Source organism: Leopardus geoffroyi, chromosome D2, assembly GCF_018350155.1.
Source record: "Leopardus geoffroyi isolate Oge1 chromosome D2, O.geoffroyi_Oge1_pat1.0, whole genome shotgun sequence".
Classification (NCBI taxonomy): domain Eukaryota; kingdom Metazoa; phylum Chordata; class Mammalia; order Carnivora; family Felidae; genus Leopardus; species Leopardus geoffroyi.
In genome coordinates this window covers 58563318-58590433 of record NC_059334.1, presented here as the reverse complement: position 1 = coordinate 58590433, position 27116 = coordinate 58563318, and the positions used below count along the sequence as shown (strand labels likewise).

Below are 27116 nucleotides of genomic sequence, written 5' to 3'. Positions count from 1 at the left end.
TAAGTAAGCAAAAATCATGGATAAAGTTAATAATTAAGCAGTTTCTCATTGATCCCAAGTTCATCCTGAGCCCCAAGAGTACATATTTTTGAAAGGTACGTTAATTATACACATCTAGTAGGTGAGTGATCTGTTTCATTTATGTGGTTGTCCTCTGGTCCCAAGGAATGTGGTTTCTAAAAGTACATGCACTTGTAAGCCAGGGTGTGTTTTGGCCCTTGGAAAATCTGACTCCTTGTTAAACATAAAGAATTGGTTTTAATTCTGAGTATAGCAAATAAACTATTGGCTTCTGAATTTGTAAGATAAGTATTTCCTAAAGGAGTTGACCAGAAAATACTAATAATTGGGAAAACAAATTACTGAACAGAAACCTAAAACAAAGGTACTGTGACAAGTAAAAGTCATATTATTTTCTTATTTATTTCTTCCTGAAAGCAGTACATGATTTTAGTGTGTTGAGCATGATTTGATTTACCATTAATTTATTTCATAGACATTTATTGAGTGCCTGCTAAATGTCTGGGTCTTGAGATACAAAGATAAATAAAAATCTGCTCCAGGCCGTCACCATCTTGAGGAGGTACTCAGTACACATCTTAAAATTACAATAATTTTTACTGGAACTTACACCATACCATACACCCACACACAAGAAACCCATACATATCTTTAAAAAAAATTTTTTTAATGTTTATTTTATTTTTGAGACAGAGAGAGACAGAGCATGATCAGGGGAGGGGCAGAGATAGAGAGACACAGAATCTGAAGCAGGCTCCAGGCTCTGAGCTGTCAGCATAGAGCCAGACATGGGGCTTGAAGCCATCAACCGTGAGATCACGACCTGAGCCAAAGTCGGACACTCAACTGACTCAGCCACCAAGGTGCCCCCAAACCATACATATTTTAAAGGATTTAGTTATGTTAGAAATTTTCAGGAACCAAAAGAAGCAGGCAGGCCTTAAGGGCCGAAGCCTACATGTAATAGTTCAGTGTAACATCTTGGTTTTTAAAATCATCTTTAAATAATATGCCTTGGATTTTCTTTCTCCTTTGGCCTTATTTTATCCTGGTCTACTTCTATGAGGTCTTCATGGCACTTCCCAGTTTAACCCAACCTAACCTCTGTATTTCTTTGTTGCTTGGTTTGAAAGAATCTCCTCAGGGAACCTCAGCTGAAGGTCATAGATTCCAGCCCTTTTCAGATTCCTGAATCCTGTCTGGGGGGAAAGAAGGGGAGACAGGTGGCCATTTCAGTTTTTGTGGTCTCTGAGACTGCCATTTGCACATCCACATTTGGGGAATCTGCATTTTAGAATTTTGCCTGTTTGATGTCTGGAGGCCCTGGGATGCTAATGCATACCCATTGTGGGTAGAATAGTGATCTTCATCTACCAAGTAGAAGGCCCATTTTGCTCCAGAAAGAAGTTGAAAGTGGGGCCCAACCATGTCACTACAGCCAACTGGGCCTTTTCACCCTGTGCTTGGGTATGGGACCCGTGGCTCTGCCTGAGAGGTGTGGGTCAGGGTCTGTGAGCTAGGGCCGGTGGTGTACCATGAGGCTCCTGGCTGTTCTGGAGCATCCAGGGACTATGTCTGGTCGGACACTGACTGTGACTCCTGGCCGAGTTTGAAAACCCTGCTGTGTTACTCTGTTCCTTTCCCGCACCATAAAGGCGCACTTCCATGCAGGAGGGATGCCCGTGGTCGAGGGACTGGAGGGACTGGAAGGGCAAGTCTAAATGGGCTTGTGCATCGGAGTGGCCAAGCCTTGGCTCAGATGGGGGAAGCTCCGCCCATAATATCCAAGCACCGACCAAGTGGCTTTGACTTGAACTAAGTCAGCGTATATTGAAGTCTCCAAGACACTTTCTCCTTGGCTGCAGTCAGAACGGAGCCATGCGCAGCCTGGGCCCTTTGCCCCTACCGGCGGATAAGCCCTTTGACCTGGTCATTCTTTGTATTCCTTCTGGCCACTGTTTTTCCTAACGAGGTCAGAGGATGCTTCTGTGTGGCTGCCCAGCACGTCGCAGAGGTCCATGCTTGTGTCCATGAAGTGCACTCTATGCTCTGGCAGGAATCACCATCGCTACCGCAGGACCCCCTTTGCAACTTAACCACTCTAGCTGTGGCTGCCTCAACCAAAAGGAAAGGGCCCAGCACGGATGAAATGCTGTCCGGAGAAACAGGCGCACGGCGAGTGCGCAATCTTTACTCCAGCGCGCCCAGGGCTGGCGCTGGGGCTTTCCTGTCGGGATGGAAGCTAGAACCGCCCTCCCCAGAGCCTCCCTGGGAGGGGAGTAAAAACCAAGACGTCCCGCCCCGTACCCAAAACGTTACAACCACACAGTTTCGATCCATCTCTCTGCTTCCTGACCCTAGAGGGTTAAATCAGGAGGGTACAACGCCACCCCTTCCTCCTACTTCCCGCCTCCCCCCTCCACCCCCTTACCTTTAAAAAGTTAAAAAATGTCTGCAGTTGAAATCTCTTAAAGGGGCGGTGCTGGTGAACGAGTACTCTTGGCACGAGTCGCTGAGAAGGCTGGCTAGGGGCGTGAGTTCGCTCCACCAGCACCAAAACACTGAAAAAAAAAGAGAGAGAGAGAGAAAGAGAGCAAGAGAGGGGGGAAAAAAGGAAAGGAAAAAAAACGGGGGGGGGGGGGGAGGCAGACAGACACACACTTTAGATAAGGACAATTAGTCACCAGTGAGACCCTGTAGGAAGAGAGGTTTAAATCAGAGGGATTTAATGAGGGTGCTCTGTGCCTTCCCTGAAGCCATGCCCTCTAGCAACTCCCGCCCCCCCTCGTGCCTAGCCCCGGTGGCTCTCTTCTTGGCTCTGTTGCTCCATCTCTCCCTTTCCTCCCAAGCTGGAGACAGGAGACCCTTGCCTGTAGACAGAGCTCCAGGTTTGAAGGAAAAGACCCTGATTCTACTTGATGTGAGCACCAAGAACCCAGTCAGGACAGTCAATGAGAACTTCCTCTCTCTGCAGCTGGATCCGTCCATCATTCATGATGGCTGGCTCGATTTCTTAAGGTAAGGCAGGGGCTTCCATGGATCATTTTTTTTTTTTTTTTAAGTAACACCCCCCATCCCCCATTCCAAAGGGGGAAGAAGAAGAAGAAAATAAGCCAAGCGCATCTCACAAAGAGAAGAAAAGAGGTTTTCCTTCTCCTGGAATATTTGCTGTGAGGCTTTAACTGGTGATTGAGAAAAGCAATGTTTTCTATTAAGATGCACATGTTTGCAATGCAGAAGGCATTTCAGAAACTTATCAGTTATGACTGAAAAAATGTTGTGCTTACATATATCCACAATTAGCCTCCCTGTCTCCTTCTGAAAAAGAAACAAGAGGTTCAGGGCAGTTACAAAAGTGAAGAAAAGGTCTCGAGCAACAAAGACCCGAAAGGAATGGGTGCGTGTGTGAGAGAGTGTGTGTGCCTGTGTCTGTGAGTGTTCAAGCGGGGGATAGCACGAAAGTGGAATTTTCCACGAAAAGATCGATTTGTCCGTTCTCTCCCACTCCCAGACAGAAAACGAATTTAGGCAGAGGCTTGAGCGGTGGGCAAGTTAGATCGGATATTTTAAGTTTTCTTTTATATACTCCGCTGTCCTCTCCAGACTTCAGGACTTTGTAAGAGGCTTTTTTATAGACCGAATGGCCCCCCAGTCCCTCCTCCTTAAATCTCCTGCGGTAACTGCATAGTTTGGTTTTTCTTTAAAGAAAAAAAAATTCTCGCTCCAGTGATAGGGTATATAAGCAGAGCGGAAAGGGTCCTAGAAATACTCCGGGGATGTTTCAGAGGTCTGAACCTGGCACCAGCGGATTACCGAACCGCGTGGTTTGTACCATGGACTCCCCTCTTATTCAAAGGCTTGGAATCTAATTGGGCTCACTCTCTCCCTGGGTTGTTACTGTGTAGCAGTTAGGCAACTAATCAGGGACAGTTGCAGTGCAAAAAATAAATAAATAAATCGTCTGCAATGTCGAATCCAAGTGTTGAGTTATTAAAAATTCCCTCCGAATGGGAGTCTCAGCTGTGGGCTCCCCCGAAGAGCCCTGAGCGCTCTCCCAGTCCCACTCTTCTGCCGGGAGGCCGCGTCCGCCGCGCGTCTTTCGTGAGTATCTTTCACTCCTTTCGAAATCCGCTTTGGTGCTGGCGCGCTCTCGCCCTTCGGTTGTGCGGGACCGCCGGGGCCTCGGCCGGGTCAGCGGACTCGGCAGGTAGCGGGAGGCGCCACGTGGAGCACTCCTTCCACGTGGAGCACTCCTTCCACGTGGAGCGAGCGTTGCAGGAGGACCAGCGGCTGGTGTTGCTGCCGCTGCGGTCGTTTGTTTATGCCCGTGCCTCCGCTGGGAAGGCGGGAAGAGCTCCGCGCCGCCCGGCGTCCTCCTCGGGCCCTTGCAACGCAGCGCGTCTCTAAGCTCGTGTGTTGGTGGGGGGCGACGGGGTTTTCCGAAATACACGCCCCACCTGCACTGCACTACTCCAGCTGCGCGGACGCCCCCAGGCTTCTTTTTCCTACCTTCCTTTCTTTTTAAACCATCTTGTTAAATGCTTGCTGCAGAAAGGATTCTGGTAGGAAGCTTTTCGGGGAAGAAGCCGTGGTGGGGCGCATTTGCATTAGCTGTACAGGCTTCCGGACGGACGGTGGTTGGAAATGCCTTTTCCGTGGGGCCGCACTCGTGCCGAGGCCTCTGCCCGCCGCGGGCCCGCGCGACGCCCAGCCGGCGTCTGTTCCAGAACGCAGTCTTGGAGTCCTCCGCCAGACGTTCCCGGCCATCGGGCTTCTCGGTGCGGCAGTGCGCGGCTTTCAGGAAGTCTCCGAAATTGGAGTCCCCAGCTTTTTTCTCTCATACCCACCTCCGTTATGATCCTCTGTAATTTCTCCATTTGGATTTGGATTTTCAGAACCTGAGCCAGCAAAGCGTTAAAAATAACTTACAGATCCAGATTCAAATTCTTTGGTGCTAAGAGCACTTGCACCGCTCCTTCGTCACCCCTTCCTGAAGTAGCGGTTGGCTTTTAAAACTGCTTACTTATGGAAATCCTGAACCTAAATAAACGTAAATGCTGGTGTTCTGATGCTCCTCGAGTGCCCTCAGACGAGCAGGTCCACATTTCGGCAAACTTCACTTTTCCAAGAGTTGTCTTCCAAAGGGCGCCACGAAAAAGATGAAGTTGAAGTAGAGTGGAGAGGAGGATGTTACCCCTCCTGAGAGTCGGCTGAATTATTTAAGGGGCCAAAGAGACATTGCTTTTACCGTGCAAAGCCCGGATGGGGAAAGTTCTCAGAAAAGCAGGGATTTACCCCGGCAATCTCTCGCCCAGTGTTAGGGAGATGGATGCAGTTGTTACACGACAGTAGTATTAAAGGAAGATCAACTTTAGCATTAAAAAAAGAACCAACCTGACCTCAGGTACCTGCTCTGAAAGAAAGGAGGCCTGTTTCACCTTCACCACTGAGGTTGCAGTGCCCCTGGGGCAGGGGATGCAGATTCCGGCTTCCAGCCTGTAAGTTTGGCAAAAGTCGGAGCTCTGCAGTCCACGCGCTGCGCGTCTCCGCCAGGAGCGCTTTCCCGGCAGTGGCAGAAGCTGGGCGACTGCGCCTAAGCCCCGTGTTCTCAGCAGAAGTGTCCCCCCCTCGGCCCCCCACACGCACTGCATTAACAAACAGGCTAACCGACTGGGAAGAAGTACCTTTGGCGAGCGGCGTCGGGTTGTCTGAGGGAGGGGGCCGCGGCCGGCTGGGCGCAGGAGGCGTAGCCCGGGGAGCCAGGCGCACGCGAGACGCCGGGGCCCGCGCGGGTGGCGGGCTGGGGCTGACACGGCCCGTAGCCTCGGCCGGGTCGCTCTCGGAGAGTGGGGAGAGAGCCGTGGCCGGCGCTCCGCTCCGGGTCGCCTCTCCTCACCCCGGATCCTTTTCTCTCTCTTTCTGTACCCCTGCAGCTCCAAGCGTCTGGTGACCCTGGCTCGGGGACTTTCGCCCGCCTTCCTGCGCTTCGGGGGCAAAAGGACCGACTTCCTGCAGTTCCAGAACCTGAGGAACCCGGCGAAAAGCCGCGGGGGCCCCGGCCCGGATTACTATCTCAAAAACTATGAGGATGGTGAGAAACAACTTACTTCCAGTCTAGCGGGATGGGGGACGTTTGAGGAATAGGAGCGAACTCTTGCTGTGTATGTGGGGGGGTGGGGGGGGGTGGGGGGGGAAGGTGGGTGGGTAGCCGGCTTGGAGGAGAGCCTGGTAGAAGCTCCTCTGAGAAGCTGGTAGCTGCGGGCTAGGGGACACTGGCGTGTGGCGCTTCTGACGCGATTACGCAGAGGGGGTCACCAAGTTGTCCTGGTCCAGGCTGCCGGCCTTTCGCTGGGCGGCTGCGCTCCAGGGCCGAGAAGTGGTGGCCAGAACAATTAGCAGGCTGGTCCTGTGGGGAGATAAGCGGGTTCTTTGAGAAGATTCAGACAAGTTCATAGGCTACTAAGGGATCAGGGTCACGTTTGATTCCTAAAACTCTAGAAAAAAGTGCCTTTCTGTTTTGTTTGTTTTTTTTTTTTTTTCTTATTTCTTGCTTTCCTGAGATGAGGATATGGGTAATTCAGCCTCTTTTGAAACCCACTCTAAAGTTTTGTGGATAATACCTTTTAGATTGGACCTTTGTTAGGGGATGTTTGAAAATCTGCACAGTGGGTTCTCCTTCAGACTGCCTAATGTCAGAGTCGCATTTTTTTTTTTTTTTCTGTTTTAAAATGAGATTGTGTAAATGCCAGCCTTCTTTCTTGCCAGGATCGAGTAGTTAAGTGTTGGAAGGGCTTTGAAAACTCCAAATCATATTACAGTGTGAGAGACCAATCTTTTTAGGTTTGAACAGTCTCATTTTTACCAGGAAGAAATGAAAATGGTATTTTAAAGTTTTGTTTAGAGGGTATAGTATTAATATATATGAACTTTCTTTGCGGAGAGGGGGACATAAGTCTCTCAAATAGTCAAGATGGGAATTGGTGGGTCCTCAGCTACTGAGGCTGTTTAGATTGTATAAAAGAGGTATTGGTGTCCATTCTTGGAGGGTTATCTCTTCTCTGCTGTCCTTTCTCATAAGTGAGCCTCAATTTTATTTTTAAAGGGCTCAAGGACAGGTTCTTAGAACTCCCTGGATTTTGTTACATCTTGTCCTTGTAAATCAGCAAAACAAGGAAATGTCGTTGTATATTCTGGGGTTTCACTGAATGGGAATTCTGGAGAGATATATTTCAAGAGTGGCTGAGAAACTTTTTTTTTTTTTTTTTAAGTGTCAGAATGGAGAAAGAGCAAAGCTGAGACTTCTTGAGTTTAAAGCAAGAATAGGACTTACTCATAACATTTGCCAAAGTGTATAGGAGTTTAAGGTGACATCTTTTCAAAGGTAAATGTCATTACCATAAAAATGTGGATTGCAATAGATTTTGCTGTCACTTAACATAAAATGCTGAAAGGTAAAAGCTAATCCTGAACAGCAGCTCTGATGGTAACTTGACCCAGGGCCTTATAGCTTCCAGGGTCACTGTCAACTCTGTGCTCAGACATGAGAAGGGAGAATATTACTGGTTTTCCTGATGAAACAGCTCTGGTTTGAATCCGTGTGAACTACTTCTTTGGTTTGTGGAAAAATGTAGAAGAGCCCCAAGAACCACTGACCATTATAAATTATAGGAATTGGCCTTTTTCTCCCAAACATGTACCTAGGATTATATTACCAGTTCATTGAGAACATGAGATCTGCTTAAAATGAAGGATACAATTTGTTTCCCTTTGTGAAAGGAGAAAGTGGGCATCATGGGGAGAAAGGAAATTGGCAGAAAGCCGTGCCCCATAAAACTTCATAGCATTTAGAAAAAATCAGAAATCGAAAAGATCTAAGAGGTCATCTTCAATCTTCCCACCATTTCAGGGGCCAGTACAGGATCATTCCATATGGAATCCTTTTCTTGTTTTGTCCAACCTGGTATTAAATATCTCTAGGAATGTAGTTTTTATCACACTTATGGGAAAGAGTTCTTCTGTCCCGTAGGTTTTTGCCAGCATATTTATCCTGAATTTTTTTTTTAAATACAGTATTCTCTAAATATTTATGACTATTTCTTTTTCTTCTTCTTTTTTTCTTTTTTTGCATTTTTAAGACCTCTGTCTTCAAACTAATTTGTCTTTGGTGTGAGTGTCAGCTTCAAAAAAAAAAAAAAAAAAAAAGGTTTCCTGATAGCTGTTTTTTATCTAGACTACCTGGATTTAATTCCTTTAAAACTTTCTTTAAAGTCAGTACTTCCAGACGCTAATCTGTTTTATTGCTCCTAGCTGAACTCCTTTTGATTTATGTCTCTCCAGTAATAAGATGCTCTGAACTATGTCAGTATTTGAGACCTTAGCAGAGTTAAAGAGAGTAGGAGTGCCCTATTTCTGCCCTTTGATGCTCAGATATCCTTAAATCACCCATATTGTCTTTGTTGTTGCATGTTGCATTACAGAATGTAAGGCAAAAATGTTTTCGGTAGAGTCTTAGTAATTTTGCAAACATTATACTTTAGTTGTCACTCTTTATCCAGTGATAATTATCTCATCATGAGCATCTTAAAAATAATTAGGTCTTCTTAGCAAATGGCCCTGTAATAGGCACTTGGGCATAAGCACCTTATTAAAAAAAAGATGTATTGACTTAAACATGATACAGAGTAATGACATACATTTTGAGTAATAAGATACCCTACTGGCAAATTATGAAATTGAATGCTATAGTTAAGAGAATATGGAATTTGGATTTAGAAAGCCTATATTGCAGGCCTCACTCTATCACTTTTGATGGTGTGGCCCTGGGCTTGCTGCTTCTCTGTAGCATATGGATGATGATAATACCTGCTGTGCATTGCTTCTGTGAGGCTTTTAAGAAGTAATGTGTGTAAAATATTGTGTCAGTTACAAAGCACTATATAAAGACTAAGGATCTTACTTTTATTAAGGGTAATTTCAGAATATTTATAACATTTAATATTTTAAGGTGGGATTAAGGAGTGAATAAGATTTGATGAGACAGAAATTTATACAGAAGAAAGGAGATAGAATTGGGGAATTGGTAAAAAGGATTAAGTGAATGTAGGGAGAATTGTTTTTAAGGGACCCAGGTAGAGAACAGGGTGGCTTACTTTTTTTATGGTAATGAGACAAGAGACTAATCTTTAGTTTTGTTATATGCTAAGAGTAAAATGAACCAATAGTACTTGGGTAAAATACACTTTTATAGTTAATGTATTCATATAACCACCTTGCTGTGATTTGTTGTTGTTTCCCCCTGAATTAATAGGGCAGTTAAGTCAAGTGGCTTCTATTTTCCAAATACTTTTAAGCACTTTAATGCCACTGCATTTTCTCTAACTTTCTAAAACTATTGTTTACGTATCACTTTGGGATGGTCTTTGGTTACTCTTTTAATACAGTTATCTACTCTATGCTTAGGCAGCTTGAATTTCATACAAACATGGTGATGATGGAAGAAATAAAAATAGGATTGTTTTTTTATACCTTGGAATCTTACCTTTTTCCTTACCTTTTGTACACACCATTTATTATGCACACCAAAAGCCAGATTAATATCTAAAATATCATACATATCACTCTTCTCAGAATTTCTGATTATTTTTGGATTGCTTTCAGAAAATGTTCAAACTCCTCAACTTTACATTCAGAGCCTTTCACATTTTAACTTCAGCTTACATTTTGGATCCTGTGTTTTCATATACTTTTTATTACAGTCCTTGATTTTCATGGTCTCCTTAAAGCACCCTCATTATTTCAACCCTATACCTTTGTTCAGCCAGATATCTCTGCTTCGAATGCCTTTCTCTTGGCTCTGTTCAAGTCTCACCCCCTACCCAATTCCTGAAGGCCCATTGCAAATGCCCCTTATTTTCATAAGGCCTTTCCTGAGCATGTCATTGTTTAGTGATCTCTTCTTTCTGTGGACCATTGTAGCTTTTACTTTTTATGCTGTTCTTTTTGGCTCCTTCTGCCTTGTTTTGCTCTTTAACTTTATGTATATGAAAAGTTTTCCTTTCCATTAAATGCTTTACCTTTTCAATTAGAATACACATCTTTATACAAAGGGACCATATCTAATTATTGTGTATTCTGAAATGTCTAGCATTATATAGAGCTTCAGCAAATATTTTTGGATATACATTGGGTTAAGAGCACTGTTAAAGCCCTAGGAAAATGGAGGTGATTAATGAAGAAATGAGTGAATTAGTTTATGAAGATTCTATTCCTTTTTTACTTTCAATGCACAATCTTATAAGTCCATTCTTAATGCTTATTTTAATGACATTCTTCATTATTTTAACCATGTACTCTTAAGTAGTCTAAGTCATCTTGGTTTCATGCTATGCATTAAATCAACCTTACCACCTGGTTTAAAGCTTTGCACTGGACCTATACTGTTTTTATATTGTATCTGTTTCTTCTTTGCGTTGACTTTTGCTTTTCCTTGTTAGCGTCTTACATAGTTTTATGCCTGATTTTCCAATTCCTGATTTAATAGTTCTTTTTCACAAACTTTGAAAGTTGTTTTTTTTAATCTCCCTCATCTTGAAGATTTTCTCTTCAGAGACCTTCTCAAATTCTAAATGATGAATGTGAGTGCACTTTATACACTCTAAGGCACTATATGACTATTATTATTGTTCGTCTTTCTCCTGAAAGTTTTCCCAGTTTTAGAGGTGAGGTCGTTAATTCTTTTTCTTTCTATTTCCTTTCCATCAATCAAGACATAAGACCTAAGAATAGCACAACTGCCAAAATACATATTTGCTTTGAACTTCCCTACCTTTTACCATCTCATTTTATTTCACAGAAAGGTTTCTTGAAATTCAATTACATTTAACAGGTATTTATTGATTATCTACTCTGTTTAGTTTCATGCTGGGCAAAGAATGGCAGAATATTGAGATAGTGTCCCAAATCACCATTAGAACACAACAGTAATAATTGCTATAGGCAAGATCTACTAATCAGTGTTAAAATAAGTAGGTGAGACCTTAACATAAAACTGGATATTTGCATAACTTCAAAGCATGTCTCCCATAATATTTATTAATGAGTTGTTGTGGTGGTTTTAGTTTGTGTCCACAAAATCTTCTTTGTCTAGGAGGTAGAACGTAACTTTTGTCCCTGTAAGTGTATGCTGGATTTGATGATTTGCTTCTGAAGAAGAGGGTCTGTAAAAAGGAAAAAACTAACTTGACAGTAGAGAAGCGGATGAGAAGGCACATGATGAGAAGGCACATCACCTTTATGATATTCTTTGCAAGAATTTCTAATTCTCTGTAATTATGAAAAACACTAGTGAAAACAAACTGAAAGACATTCTACAAAATAACTGACCTATACCCTTCAAAAGATACTGTCCCCACTGTCAATGAACTAATAACTTAATTAGTGAGATAATGTTTATACTGATAAAACTTAAGAGTAACTCAGAGACAATATGGAAAGAAGTACTAAGTGAGACATAATAGTTTCCCAAGTGTAACAGGAAAAGTAGAGATGAATATGGGCCAGATTTGAATAGGAGTTAGGTTGGGCCTTGTGAAAGATAGGTAGACTTTAGGCAGGTAGAGACAAGAAGAGAGGACATTTAACTGAAGGGAAAGAGCATGAGACAAAGTCTAAATATGTGTTTGCGTAGTAAGGAGACCATCCTGGCTGCACAGAAGGTACATGTTAGGAATTATCTTAGTTCATGTTGCTACAACTATGTCATTTTTCTTTAAAAAAATTTTTTTTTACTGTTTATTTCTTTTTGAGAGAGAGAGAGAGAGGGACAGAGCATGAGCAGGGAAGGGGCAGAGAGAGAGGGAGACACAGAATCTGAAGCAGGCTCCAGGCTCTGAGCTGTTAGCACAGAGCCCGACACAGGGCTCAAACTCACGAACCGTGAGATCATGACCTGAGCCGAAGTCGGACGCTCAACTGACTGAGCCACCCGGGTGCCCCATATGTCATTTTTCTATAGAAGCCTATTTGCACATTTTTTTTTGTTAATTCAGAAATGTTTGTATTTAAAAAATATAAAAAATAAAGTACATCTTAGAAATGATTCTAAGAAAAGCTCATATTATTAGAATTATGTCTAAATTAAGTTTTAAGAAGTTCTAATGTATTTTTGTTAGCTCCAAAATATGTAATTGAAGAAGAAGAACAAGGAAGTACATGTTTGAGGGAAAAAGTTGGTTGGGTCAGTCTAGATTAGATTACAAGAATCTTGAGTTTTAGGTATAGCAAAATTGTATTGTTCCTATACAAAAATAGAGGCTGTTATAAGTTCTCTTATTCCATTGAAGAGGAGAAGGACATGTTTTCAACATGGGCAGTGACCCTTGCCCTCTTTTTAAAATTACTACACATGTTCACATACTCTAGCTGAAGTGTTTTATAATTGTACTTGGTAAAGTTTGAGTTATGAATCATGATTGAATTTAAAATTGCACAATTTAAAATTTAAATTTAGGGTATATAAAAGAAAAGGCTTTGGAACTTGATAAGTTTTACATTATCCTTCTTATAGAATAATAGCAGGCTAATATTTTATAATATTCATTCATTCATGAATTTACTCATTGAGCAGGCATCTAGTTCCTCTTTGACACTGAGGCTGAGAAGATGAATGGGGCCGAGGCATTAATGTCAAATTACACACTACTGATCTCTTGTCACTTTAGTAGTCGCAGCCAAAAGCAGTTGCTGGAGATTTTTAAGCTGAAGAAAAACTTCCAACTTCTTCATTTGGTATTTCATGATTTGTCTGCCAGCAACTTTAGAAGGATTTGATTCAATTTAATATTTTATTAAAGGGTGTCAGAAATCACCTGAAGTTTTATATATGTTTTATTCATATATATAATTTATTCATATATATATGTATGTGTATATATATATATATATATATATATATATATATATATATATGTTCTATAGAAACAAAATGGATGCATTTTCTGTAATGTTTAAAATTTGGTACCCAAGTCCCGAGTGCTAGCTGAAGCTCACTGTGAATTTGAATATGGCATCTCACAAAGATGTAGTCATCCTCTCATTTAGCCACAACTTAATCATTGTGGCCATCTGTAGTGTGCTGAAAGTGGTAGAGATTAGGAAACTCTGGGATCTGTTACAAGTAAAGGTAGCTTGGTTAATTTCAGGGAATCAGAAAGTCCAGTAAATAAACCTTACAGTCACAACCACATTTGTATAATTTATCACCTGGTCATTGGGATCAAAGGTAATGCAGACAGTTATGTGTTCCTGAACAACACAATTGTGCTACTGTTGCCAATACCAAATATCATTTCTCTTGCCAAATGAGTTTAAATTGTCTCTTCTGTTCTCCCAAGCCCTCCTGATGGGATGAGTACTTCATAGAAGAAGAGACATTTCTTTCATGATTCCCTGGGTCTGATCAGGCTCCCAGTCATATGGTCCGGGTTCCTAGAATCAGGAGCCTCTTCTGTGAATCCTTCATCAAAATGGATTAACTTCGGTGCTTTGTAGTGCCTTAATCAAGTTTTCAGCTATCTCAGCCTATGAGGCAGTGGATTGGGAACACCGAAGGGTGTGTGTGTGTGTGTGTGTATGTGTGTGTGTGTGTGTGTGTGTGTGTGAGAGAGGGGGGGGGTGGATACTAGCATGAGAGAATTTGATGTGTTTTATTTCTTGCACTCATCTGTGGATAGTGATGTAGTTAGGGTAAATACATATTTCTAGATTAGTGGCTGGTGTAACAAGGTATAGGTACCTTGTTGAACTCTGCTGTACTTTGGTTTCATGATTTGGTTGAGTGAGGTTCAGTTCTGTCAGTTTTCTTCAATTTAGTATAGTGAAAAACTGTAATTTTGCTAAATTTAATAACGTTTTAATATAATCAACTCTGTGCCAAGCTTAGTGCTAGATATTGGGGCTACCAAGAGGAATAAAGCATGAACTGCCGTCTCAAAGTGCTATGGTCTTGTATATTTGTAGAATTTCAGAGTGGTCTCAGTATTATCTCTCTACTTCAGTCAGATTAATCTTTGCTTAGTCCCTCCACTTTGCTTATATATCCTCCACCTTGAACATTCCTCTTCCCTCTTGAATTGAAAATTTTACTTGTTCTTCAAAGCTCTGCCCGTCTTTTCTCTTATTAAGCCTTCTGTTAAGCCAATCCCCATTCATCCCTCCTCATTTTCTGAATTTTTCTGAAATTCTTCTCTGAATACTCAATCTCATTTAGTTCAAGTGCCCCAGAATCGATGTTTGATTAACTTAAGCAGACATCATTTTTGTCTCTAAGAATTTACAATCAAAACACACTGGCATTGACACACGTAAAAATCCATATAGAGATAACTATCAACCCACTGCATGGAACAGACACTTTAAGTCAAACAAAGTGTTTATATTATTTACAAACCTTAATATATGTGTTTTGCTTTTTATGGCAAAGAATAAAGAGTAAAAAATGTAAGCTGCATATAGGAAAGATGGAGTACATAGCTATATGTATATATTTGTATTGAGGATGTTTGTATTGTTGGGGATTAAACCAGTGTCTTATTCTCACTTGCCCTGGAAAGGCAAAAATGCCTTGAAGTATCGAAGGTGAGATTGGAAAGCTGAAAAAAGGTAAATTGCCCAGAGTTGTGGCATACTCTGAAATAAGAGTGGATATTTTTCTGTAGCTTAATGATAGTAATGATATATTAATAATATTACTTAATGTTATTGAGTGCATATTATGTGCCAAGTATTATTTTAAGGAATTTACATGCATTAACAAATTTAATTCTCTTATCAATCCCATGAGGAAAGTACTGTTTTTTCCCACTTGACAGATGGGGAAACGAGGCACAGAGTGGGTAACTTGCCAAAGACCACCCAGTGAATGAGTTGGGTGACATCAGTTATTAAACCTGCAGGCTTAAATATCTTTTCAGACACGTAAGACATACAAGAAATAATAACAACGAGAACTAGATAGGATACAGTCAAATGTTAAATGATGTAGGACAAGCTGTAAGGACTACAAGAGTTGAGAGGAGGTTAAGTGAGAGCTAGAGTAGTCAGGACAGGTGCCTTAGGAGGAGGGCTCTTGACCTGGCCTTGAGGATATATAATAATAATGCCAATAATAGCTACTGTTTGTTGCACTCTTAACTGTGCTTTACATGTTACTTCGTTTAGTTCTTAAATCAATCTGATGAGAAGCCTTGTGTGTGGGTACGAAGAACCTGAGACTCCGAAAAGATGTGATTTGCTCAAGGTCATAAAGATTAGTAGTTGGTAGAGCCATAATTAGAACCTAGTCCTGTCTTCTCTTTACCCTGCTTAGGTAGGAGAGGGGTCCCGTCTTTGACTCATTCATTGTTTTATTCATTCATCCATTCATCTGTCTGGCACTCAAAAGCCCTATGTTAAACATTGTCAGTCATTAAAAATATGTGTGCCATAGGCCTTCCCATGAGGATAATTGAAAGTCTTGTGGGTTAGAACACAAAATAGTTGTTAGGTAAAACAACAAAAGAATGTAACCATAGACACATGAACAATTGAAAGAGATGGTTGTCACACTTTATGACATATTGAAGTAATAGAACAACAACTGAGCTAATGTGGAATAGAACTTACTAATTTCCCTGGGAAGGAGGTATTTTTTGAAATGGATGCATTGAAGAGAATAATAGAAATGGATAAATAGTGTTATTGACATGAGGGAAATGGCAGGATAAAAAGCAGAAAAATAAGTATATTTGAAAAAGTTGTTGGAAAGTTACAATCAAACTGTTGGGCAGTTTTAGAATTATTATTATTTATTTTTTTATTTATAAATGGAACTATACTCTGCTTTAAGTTCTAGGCCCAATGAAACCCTGTGAAGAGTAAGGGAATGGAGAAGGGTAAAGTTTCAAAAAAACCCTTTATACCTCCCTCTGTGTCTTTTTCTTTGAATTGAGATTGTGTTAAATTCAAGTGGAGAACACTTTTATGGTCACTTAAAATGAAGAAACCAAGGAACAAAGAGGTTTATAATTCTTTTTTTTTTTTCAACGTTTATTTATTTTTGGGACAGAGAGAGACCGAGCATGAACGGGGGAGGGGCAGAGAGAGAGGGAGACACAGAATCGGAAACAGGCTCCAGGCTCTGAGCCATCAGCCCAGAGCCCGACGCGGGGCTCGAACTCATGGACCGCGAGATCGTGACCTGGCTGAAGTCGGATGCTTAACCGACTGTGCCACCCAGGCGCCCCAAGAGGTTTATAATTCTACAAAAAGTCTCAGGTGTGATTTAAGTAACTCTGCTGTTAAGTGGCAGAGCTGTTGTTGGACCCAGGACATTCTCAGTCTGAAGTTGGTCATTGTCACTCTCCTTATTATAGCCTAACAGCACCATGTTCCTTGTTCTTCTACCAAGAAAGCTTCCAAGGCCTTTCCTCAGGATTTATATTAGCTTGAGTCTGATTTGAAAGTTTGAGAATGGGGCTATATGAAAAGTATATTTCCTTTGTGGCAGTTTCCATCTGGTTTGGTCACTTGTCACCTCATTCTGTCACTTCTCTTTCAGTTCCCTGTCTCTGTCCTCTCACTGTCCTGCTGCCTGATTAATCTTTCTGAAACTCCACTGTCTCCCTTTAATTGCTCAGCTAGAAAACTTTAGAGACATCTCTTGTCTGCTCACTCAAGTTCTCACTCTCCTCTAGCTTTTCCAAGGCCCTCGAGAGTCAGCCTCTCTCTCTGCCTTCATTTCTAACCCTTGGATTCCCCACTCTATCATCTGTTTGCCCACTTTCTACCACTTTCTGAATTCTTCCTACCTTGCAAATCTCTGCTCAAATTTGTCCTCCTCCTCTATGAATTCTTCAGTACTCAGCTCAAAGTGATTTGATTAATTTATTCCCTCATGAAACATTCATCAAGCCTGACTTTCTGAGGCTTTTATTATCTAAAAATCACTCCTTTGCCATGCTCTACCCTTAGATTTTAGATCACTGTGAGAGTGGTCATTGTATCATTTCTTTTGTTTCTATAACATCTAGTGGAGTGCCTTTTACATAGTAGCTCTTCAGCAAATACTTGTTGACATTATCTGCCATTTATTTGGTAGCTTAATATACTAAAGGGAATAAGCTCTCTTATGTTCATTGTTTTTGCTTTATAAAAATATTATAGGATATTTCTGGTTAATGCTTAACTTCTTTATTCATATTTTTACTTTTAAAAGTTTATGCTTTTATTTATTTTATTACCAATCTAATATATACTCACTAATATCAATTTGATGGTACACATACTAAATGACCCCCAGTCCCACTTTAGAGATATAGTCACTTAAAAAAAATTTTTTAATGTTTATTTATTTTTGAAGGAGAGAGAGAGACAGAGCCTGAGTGGGAGAAAAGCAGAGAAAGAGGGAGACACAGAATCCGAAGCAGGCTCCAGGCTCTGAGCTGTCAGCACAGAGCCTGACGTGGGGCTCAAACTCACAAACTGAGATCATGATCTGAGCTGAAGTTGGACACTTAACCAAATGAGCCACCCAGGCACCCCAGATATAATCATTTTTAATGGTCTGGCATGTATCTTTTCAGACCTTTTTCTATGTATACAGATGTATATAAACTTTTATATATATAATTGCGATCATATTGTATAACTTGCTTATATAGATAACCTTTTAGTCAGTAACCATGGTTTCTTTTTTAGTGAGTACATAATCCACGTGTGCATGAGCTGTAATTTAACCATTTTCTTTAATTCTTTCATTGGTACATTTTTGCAAGAGCTTCTGTTTGCTATTTGACTATAGTTTGTAACAGAGCAGTGCTGCAGTATCATATTTCTTTCTTCATATTTGAATTTGGTTTAAATTATTTATTTTCCTCTAACATCTTTTTAAACACCCTTATCCATTTTAATCCTTTTAGCTATAATACATTCTTTGAGTAAATGTCAAGAAAACAGCCACAGCAAAACTAATTCTGTGCATCAAAGTATGGTTTCCTTTAGTGAAATAAGTGCTTTGTAAAGTTTTGGATACAGATGGAAAGTGACATGCAAAATATTTTGAGTTTTTGTTCAAATGTTATATCACTGTGTGATTTGAAAGAAATCCTAGGTGAGGATTTCTTGATTCTCTTTGAATGTCACTCATCTCATTAAAGCTGCTCTGTGGATTTGAATATCAGTCAGCCAAAGAAGTGAGATTTATGAAGACCTGGCATGATGTTTTGTTGGAAACAAACTAAAAAAGGCAGAGGGTAGCCATTTTTGAATAGCTCCCTACTCAGTTGTTTGCAGGAGAAAAATGATTACACTTTACATTTGTAATGTTCTTTAAAGATTATAAAAACATTCCTGATCCTTACAGGGACTGTGTATGGTAAGTTTATTTTAGATTTTGTCATTTTCATTTTATAAATGAGAAACAGACTCAAGCAAGTTGTTCAAAGTAACATGGTTTTTAAGTGGTAGGGCTGGGATTAGAATGCAGCACCTCTGCCTTCCAGCCGGATGCTGTTAAATGAGGCACCGTAGCTAATGATGGTCCCTTTACTCCACTACAGTGAACCAGGTGGGTGCTTGTATTCTGCAGTGGTTGGGACACTCTGAAACAAGTTGTATGGGAGGCTGGAATGGGTCTGTGGCTTTTGTGAGAGGGTGTGTTTGCTTGAAGGTGTGCTGGAGTCCAGTTTAGATTCTTGCAGTTTGGATTCTTGCATCTTTTTGAACTGGTTTTCATTAACCCCTGAACAGGCCACAGAATGCCATTCTCTGAGATGCCACCTGAATCTTAGACTCCCTTGAGACCGAGGTCCAAACCCAGGGTGAGGTTAGAACTAGCCCAGAGAGTAGGACTGGGGGACTTTTGAGAGCACTCTGTGGGATGCCAGTATCTCTGAGGAGACTTCCAACAAAGAATTTAAAAGCCGACATTCATTAGCTATCACAGTGCACCCAGTGAAAGGGAGGAGGAGTCTGTTTCATTTACTATGAGCAGGCCCCCTGTGAGTAGGCAGAGAGCTGGAAATAGAGCATGAGCTTTTTGGTGATAATAGTCACTAAACCATGCACAGTTTAAAAAAATTTTTGTAATCGCCTCTGAGATAAATCTTTACGTGTCTCTCAGTGCCTTGATAGGTATTCTGTTTTCATCTGGGTGTTTATTTCCTTGCAATTGTTGAAAAACCAGGTTGTGGAATTATTTGCCAGGCCATTACGAATCCCTTTGGAAGAGTAGACTCAGGTTAATTCCAGTGAGATATAAATTCAAAAGGAACTACAGGCCAGGCTTAGCCAAGTTAAAATCCATAGGTGAAACTAAACATGTAACCTAAAACTATTACAAAAATAAATGGTATTGTTTCATAGACCATTTGTAGAAGCAAATGAATGGCACCCCAGTCCAAAGGTCAGGAGTTTCAACAACTTGCAGCAGAAAACTTACACTTATTAAATGTCTTCACTAGGGGTTTTTGTGTTAGTAGATGACTGAGGTCTTTTGTTTCTTCTGTTTCCTCATGGCAATAAAGTTGAAATTTAGCAAGCTTTCAAAATGAAATTTCTCGTAGAAGGTATAACCACAGGTTTTAAGTTTTCATCACCTAAATGTGGAACAGAATGATTGAAAACTTGGGGGGGGGGAGGGGAAAAGAGTTGAGGACACATGTGGTGTGTATCAAGAATCAGTGTAAATCAGGAAGGTGTGGTAAGGGGGATTTCCTGTGTTACAGAACTGCTGAAATAGTCCTCCCCGCCCCATCGGTACATTCCAAGTAAGGGTGCTGGCCTTTTCTGACACCTTGCAGGGAAGGTTTATCCCTTACCTGACACACTGTAGTTTCCTTGAAGCTTCAATCAACAGTTTGCTGCTAAGGAAAAACTCATCCTGGGGATAATGCATTCTTTGATTGTGTCCTTTCTTTGGTGCCTCATGAGTTTGGCAGGTACCTGCCCATAGGGTGGGGCCAGACTAGTACATTTGAGCCTGTTTTTTTTTTTTTTTTTTTTTGTTTTTGTTTTTGTTTTGTTTTGTTTTAATTCATTCTCCAGGACAGTTATTTTTTCCAGTTTCCAGGTATGATGATAATAACTACCAATTATTGAGTACTTACACATTCCAAGTACTGGGCCAAAAGCTTTTCAAAGGTGATCAGTATTTTTTCTTCACAACCCCATAAAGCAGGTACTCTTAACTGTCCCATTTGATAGAAGCCTAGAGATGTTAGTCTGTGGTTCTCAATTCTGGCTGCACATTAGAATTTGCCAAGAAAGCTTCAAAAAAATATTGGGCCCTTGGGGTTGGGCTGAGGCATTGTGATTTTTAAAAATCTCTGCAGGTGCTTCTAAAGTGCACGCTGTAGTAAGAACCTTTGGGTGAAGTGATTTGCCTAAGGTACCCAAGCTGGTCTGTTGTGGAGTTCAAATCTACACAGTCTGACTCTAAACCCCAGGCATAGCCAGCTCTGTCGTAGTGATGCCTAAATTCTTATATGCATGTAAATCACCTGGATCTAGTTAAAAATGAGATTCTGCATTTCTAAGAAGCTCCTAGGTCTTTCCTATGCTGCTAGTTTGGGGACCATACTTGGAGTAGCAAAGCTTTGCTACTAGTTACTAATATTGGTACCTATGGTCGCCAGAAGGGGAAACTGTTCATTGAAAGGCAGCAGCCTAATGAGGAACTGGGAGGGGCTTCTCATCCATTTTACTTTAGTGATGGTGACAGAGATCATGGGCTGATTATATAAACTTTTCAATGTTTTCCCAGGGCTAAATACCTGTTTCAGATTATTTTCCTGTCCTTGAGGACTTTCCTGTCCTTGGAACTTCATGTCTGTGGCAAAACTAGTTGTTGAGGCATTTTCATCTGTGAGGTAGGAATATGGGGTGTAATTGCTAAGTTGCTTAGCTTTTAAAACCCTTTCCTTTTTTTTAAGGAGGCTGAAACAGAGGTTTAGATAGATGAGAAATTACAAGAAATCCTTGAATTTTTGTTAAATGCTCATTCAAGGATATAGTCCTTGCTCTAATAGAACTTACACTTAGTAGGAAAAAGTGACATATGCAATAGATAGTGATGTGTAGAAACATGAATAGACAAATTACAGAGGAATAGGCAATAAGCTTTACCTGAAGTACTTGGGGACAGCTTCACAGGTGTCACCAGACAGATTTTCTGTTATTTCTGATTGTTGTAAATGTTTATAAGAGTGTAGGTTATTAAGACCATTGCCAAGATTTCTTAAGTTTTTTTTCTGTATTACAGAGTGGTTTTATAATTTTGATGTTAAGGGTCCAGGTGATTCTCATCAATAGCCTACGTGAAAAAAATGGAGGTTAAATGTATTTTCTTCTGGAAATAGTGTCAGTACATCAGCAATCTACATTTATTGAGCTCTTCCAAGGTGCTGTAAGCATTATCTCATTTAATCTTTTAAAAAAAGTTTCCTTGAGATATAATTTACATTCAGTATGGCTCACATTTAAAGTATATACTTTAATGGCTTACAGTATATTCACAGGGTTGTGCAACCATCACTACAGTCAATTTTAGAACATTTTCATCACTCCAGGAGGAAACCTTGCACTGCTTAGTTATCTCCCCCTAGATTCTCCCCTCCCCTAATCAAGGCAACCCCTAATATACCTTCTGTCTCTATGGGTTTTGCCTATTCATGAACGGAATTGTACAATATGTGGTTCTTTGGGACTGATTTCTTTAACTTAGCATAATGTTTTCAAGGTTTGTGCTTATTGTAGCTATATTAGTACCTCATTTGTTTTTATTGTCAAATACTATCCCACTGTATGGATATGTCACATTTTGTTTATTGCTAAAAGAATGTTTCTTTTAGTTTATGAGTATAATGAAGGCTTTTTGATGCAATGCTTTTGCCTTTGGTATTTCTCACTTTCCATTTGGTCTTACTGTTGGTCTTACTGTTCTAGGCCTTCTATGAAAATGGTAACCTCTTAATGAGTGTTAGTGCCCTAATTTCTTTGAAAGGAAGAGAATAAACAGTTCCTGAGCACCTACCCTCTGCAAGGCACTTTATTTTACATCTCATTGAATCCTCACAGCAACCTTACTAGGCAGATTTTCCAGATACCACCATTTAAATAGGAGGAAACTGAGTTCAGGGAGATTTAGTAACTTGTCCAAGTGTACAACTAGAATTTGACAGAGTCAGAAAATCTATGTTTTTCCGATACATGGTTGCTCCCAATCCATTTTAGAATCTCATAATATCCAGTTCAGTGATGAGTAAATAGTGGATGGTCACAACACTTATTTATGTGTATTGAATTCTGATTTTAACACACTTTTACAACATTTAAAAGATAGAGAGAGACTAATGATCCTCTGACTATAAAGTAATGATGCCTAAGGACTCACTCCACACTTCATCTTAGAGTAGATCTCTGTCTTTTGCATGTCTGTTGTTGAATGTATGGTGGTATTTTAAAAATCAGTGTATTTTAGTGAACCTGAACATAGTATATGCTCAATAATATTTGTTGAAAGAATAATGAATGGGTTAGGTTGTGGTGGTCTGGAATCCATTAAAATGGAGAACAAGTCTTTAATTCATGTAACTTGAAGGTGTTGTCTTTCTAGGAGTTGTTTCTGGATCTGCATTTGCAATCCCCATTGACCAGAAGAGCCCTGGAGTCTAAAGAGAGTCTACAAGTCTAATGTATTAAGATACTCACATGTAGAAAATAGAGGTCTTGTGAAACTGCAGCTTGCATGTGAAGAAGGAGCTCTTGAGAGTCTTGCTGTCTTAGAGCTAGCTTGTTTACTCAAAAGGAAAAAAAATTACAAGGAACAACTAAAAATTTTACAGACAAAAGCTAAATGGACAACTTTTAGTAATTGGATATGAAGAGGACTAGAATTCCTGGATTCAGTTCCCAGCCTAGCAACTGATTTTCTACACTGCTTGCAGTTCCTGGCTTGCTCCCCCAGTGATCTCATTTGCTGTACTAGTACAGGAGAGGGCTGTGGTAAGGGCATGGAAGTGAGCACTGTGAAACCGTAATCACTTTGGTAGGCTGATGAGTTACCACCATGGAGAACAGTGTCCTGCTCATCTTCTGACAGTCTTGGTTTATTGGAAGTTGGAAGGACTCTGGAAATAACTGTGAGCAGTTTTACTGAGAAGTAAAATTTTCTTGGGAATGAAAAAATATAGGGTAGGTTTTGTTTTATGAGTATTAACCCTTGATCCCTTTACTAGTGTTTTTAGTCATAGTATTTAGAAATGAAGGGATGCTCTTTATCTTTTGTTTATTTGTTCCAAAAATAATTAATGTTTGGGACACGATGAACTAAAGGTTAACGATCATGTGCCATTGGGCCAGTCCCATTTCCAAGGCCATTTGGGAACCAATTGTAGAAGGCTTTCCTTGAGAAGTGAAGTTGGATTGGGGTTTGGGATTAGATTGTGGAAGACAATTTTATAGTAAACTTGAGAGTTCAGGAGTTGGATTTTATCCTTTAGACAACAGAGAATCAAGGAAGGATTTCAACTAGGAAAATTATGTGTAATCTTTTAGGGAGATTTATCTCATGGTTCCTCACAGCACAGAATAAAAACAGTGGTAGGTTGGTAGCTGCAGAGGGACCAATGAGAGGCTGGTAAAGATAACGAAGAGTGAGATGAGAACAGATTACATTAATGAAGCAGCAGTGGCAAAGAAAAAAACAGGGAGTCATTACAAAGGAAAAATGGACAGGACAGGGAAATTGATTTGATACGGATAGTATCCTTTGCAATTAATTTGTGCCCCAGTTCTAACATGAAAGGGAGAGTTTTTTGCTTTTTATTTTTGAGATTCACTGGGATCAAACTATGCTATACACTGCGGGATTAATAGCATTAGCATGAGTCAAACTTAATTTTTAGAAATTTAGTGAGTGCAGAGCAGGTTTTTGGCTCTGTGAGTTCAACTGGAAATAATCCCCTTTCCTACTATTTATTGATTGATTTACTTACTTATGTATTTACTTAGCCTGATTCTTATACCCAAAGGCGCAAATAAAGCCAAATTGGATAGTTGGGGAGGGGTTAAAAATTTTTTTCCACATATTAGTACATGGGCAGAAAACACTTTTGTATTTTAGCCTTTCTCAGTATTTGTGACATATTTGTATGATAGATAAGTATGGATCTAGTTAACATATAGGGGAGAATTTTTTTTTTTCCTGTAGGTAATCTTCACTGTTAAACCTGCCCTGTTGTGCTACAGTTATATGCTCTTGCTTGTAAATAGGGACTAGGTGAGTGAGTGGATGGGACATTTCTTCTACTTCATCATCATCATGATCATCACTGTTGTCATTGTTACCATCTGTGCTATTTATTACTAATGACTTTTGTTAAATACTTAGTATGAGTCAGATGTTGTACCCACGTGATGCCTCCTATTTTACTTACTTTTCATAACCATGTTATGAGGTGGAGGTAACATTTTTATTATTGCACAGATGAGGAAATTCAGGCTCAGAGATATTAAATAACTTGTTAAAGATTATACAGCTAGTAAGTGGCAGAAATAGGACAGGAATTCAGATCACTTTGACCCCAAAGCTCTATTATGTCTAGTAAAATATTTCCAAGTACCTCCAGCAGTTATGTAGGGAGCATCAGTATTAGATTAAAAGTAAGCACTGTAATACTTTTGTAATTCCTAAAGAAAATCTGATTCTAGAGGCAAGGAATTATTTACAGAATGTTGGATACAGTGTTCTAGGTGCCTATTACTTTGCTACACACTGAACACATTTTAATAAGTCCGTGACTAATAGTAATGAGTCATTATCTGCTCCAGTAGGATTGTTTTTTAGTTGTGGTAAAAAACACATAACATAAAATTTACTATCTTACAACTAATATATGACTATATGAATGTAAAGTTGCAAGATAACAAAATCAACATACAAAAATCAGTTGTGTTCCTGTACACTAACAATGAACAAGAAAACAATCCCATTTACAATAGCATCAAAGAGAATAAAATACTTAGGAACAGAGTTAACTAAAAAGGTGAAATACTGGAAGCTACTCAGCATTGATGAAATAAATTAAAGAAGACACAGGTAAATGGGAAACATCCTGTGTTCATGGATTGAACGAGTTAATTTTGTTAAACTTTCCATATTACCCCATGATTTGAAGATTGAATGTAATCCCTATTAAATCCCAATGGTACTTTGATACCTATTTCTATACTGAAATAGATAAAACAGTCCTAAAGTTCATTTGGAACTACAAGGGACCCTGAATAGACAGAAAGAAAAACAAAACTGGAAGTATCACACTTCCTGACTTCAAAATATTACATTTTTCCTAGATTGTCTCATTTGTTGCGTATAGTTTTTCATGATAGCTCTTACAATTTGTATTTCTCTGGTGTTGGTTGTTATTTTTTCCTACAAAATCATTTGTGATTTTGGGCCCTCTATCTTTCTTTTTTTTAATGTGTCTGGCTACAGGCTTATTATCACCTTTGTTGATCTTTCAAAGAGCCAGCTTCTCGTTTCATTGATCTGTTCATTTTTTAGTTTCTGTATCATTTATTTCTGCTCTAATTTTTATTATTTCCTTCTTTCTTCTGGTTTCGGGTTTTACTTGTTGTTCTTTTTCTAGCTCCTTTAGGTGTAAGGTTAGGTTGTTTGAGATTTTTCTTGCTTCTTGGGGTAGGCCTGTATTGCTATACAATTTCCTTTTAGAACTACTTGTGCTGTATCTCAAAGGTTTTGTACTGTTGTGTTTTCATTTTTGTTTCCATGTACTTTTTGAGTTTTTTGATTTCTTGGTTGACCCATTCATTGTTTAGTAGCATGTTATTTAACCTTCATGTACTTGTGGTCTTTCCAGATTTTTTCTTGTGGTTGATTTCTAGTTTCATAGCATTGTGGTCAGAAATGATGGCTGGTAGGACTTCAGAGGAGGTAGGTGGGAGGACCGGTGAAACAGGGATGGGGATTAAGGAGGGCACTTGTGATGAGCACTGAGTAATAATATGGAAATGTTGAATCCCTGTATTGCACACCTGAAACTAATGTAACACTGAATGTTAACTATACTGGAATTAAAATAAAAATATATTAAAAAGCTACAGTAATGAAAACAATGTGGTACTGCCATAAAGACAGACACATAGACCAGTGGAGCAGTATAGAGATCTGGAAATAAATCCAAGCATATATAGTAAACCGATCTTCAACAAGCATGCCAAGAATACAAGATGAGGTAAGGCCAGTCTCTTCAATAAATGGTGTTGGGAAAACTGGATATCCACTATCTAGATGCAAAAGGACAAAATTGGATCCTTATCTTACACCAAACACAAAAATCAACTCAAAGTGGGTTTGAGACTTAAATATAAGACCTGAAACTGTAAAAACTCCTAGAAGAAAACATAGGGGGGATGCATCATAACATTGGTCTTGACAGTGATTTCTTGGCTGTGACACCAAAACAAAAGAAAAAAAAAAAAAGACAAGTGGGACCACATCAAACTTAAAGTTTCTGCATAGCAAAGGAAACAACAAAGTAAAGATGCATCTTACAGAATGGGAGAAAATATTTGCAAAATGTATATCTGATAAGGGGTTACTATCCAAAATATATAAGGAACTACTTCAATTCAATAGTAAAAGCAAACACAAAACCAGAAATGGATACCTGGGTGGCTCAGTCGGTTAAGTGTCAACTCTTGATTTCAGCTCGGTTATGATCTCATGGTTTGTGGGGTTTAGCCCTGTATCGGGCTCTGTGCTGGCAGTGCAGAGCCTGCTTGGGATTCTCTCTCTCTCTCTGTCTCTGTGTGCCTCTCCCCTGCTCGCTCTCTCTCTCTCAAAATGAATAAATAAACTGGAAAAAAAACCTGATTAAAAACTGGGCAGATGACTTGAATAGATATTTTTGCACAGAAGACATACAAATGGCCAGAAGATATACAAATGGCTAATCCAGTATATGAAAAGATGCTCGACATTACTAATAATCAGGGAAATGCAAATCAAAACCACAATGAGGTATCACCTTATACCCTTT

The 27116-nt window shown here is 39.9% G+C and overlaps 1 protein-coding gene and 1 long non-coding RNA gene across 3 annotated transcripts in view; one reads left to right on the top strand and one right to left on the bottom strand.

Annotated features, from left to right (window-relative positions):
* Positions 1-833: 833 nt before the first annotated feature.
* LOC123576928 lies at positions 834-5961 on the bottom strand. The gene is made up of 3 exons (XR_006701641.1): positions 5706-5961; positions 2453-2582; positions 834-1220 (listed from the first exon to the last, which is right to left on the bottom strand). It is a non-coding gene; the product is annotated as an uncharacterized LOC123576928 (long non-coding RNA).
* HPSE2 (heparanase 2 (inactive)) overlaps positions 2579-27116 on the top strand; it is a 671933-nt gene continuing 647395 nt past the window's right edge. For both annotated transcript variants that reach the window (XM_045438525.1, XM_045438526.1), the window contains exons 1-2: positions 2579-3039; positions 5955-6112. In XM_045438525.1, coding sequence (XP_045294481.1) covers positions 2750-3039; positions 5955-6112 — 448 coding nt within the window. In that variant the 5' untranslated portion in view covers positions 2579-2749. The remainder of the gene's footprint in view (positions 3040-5954; positions 6113-27116) is intronic.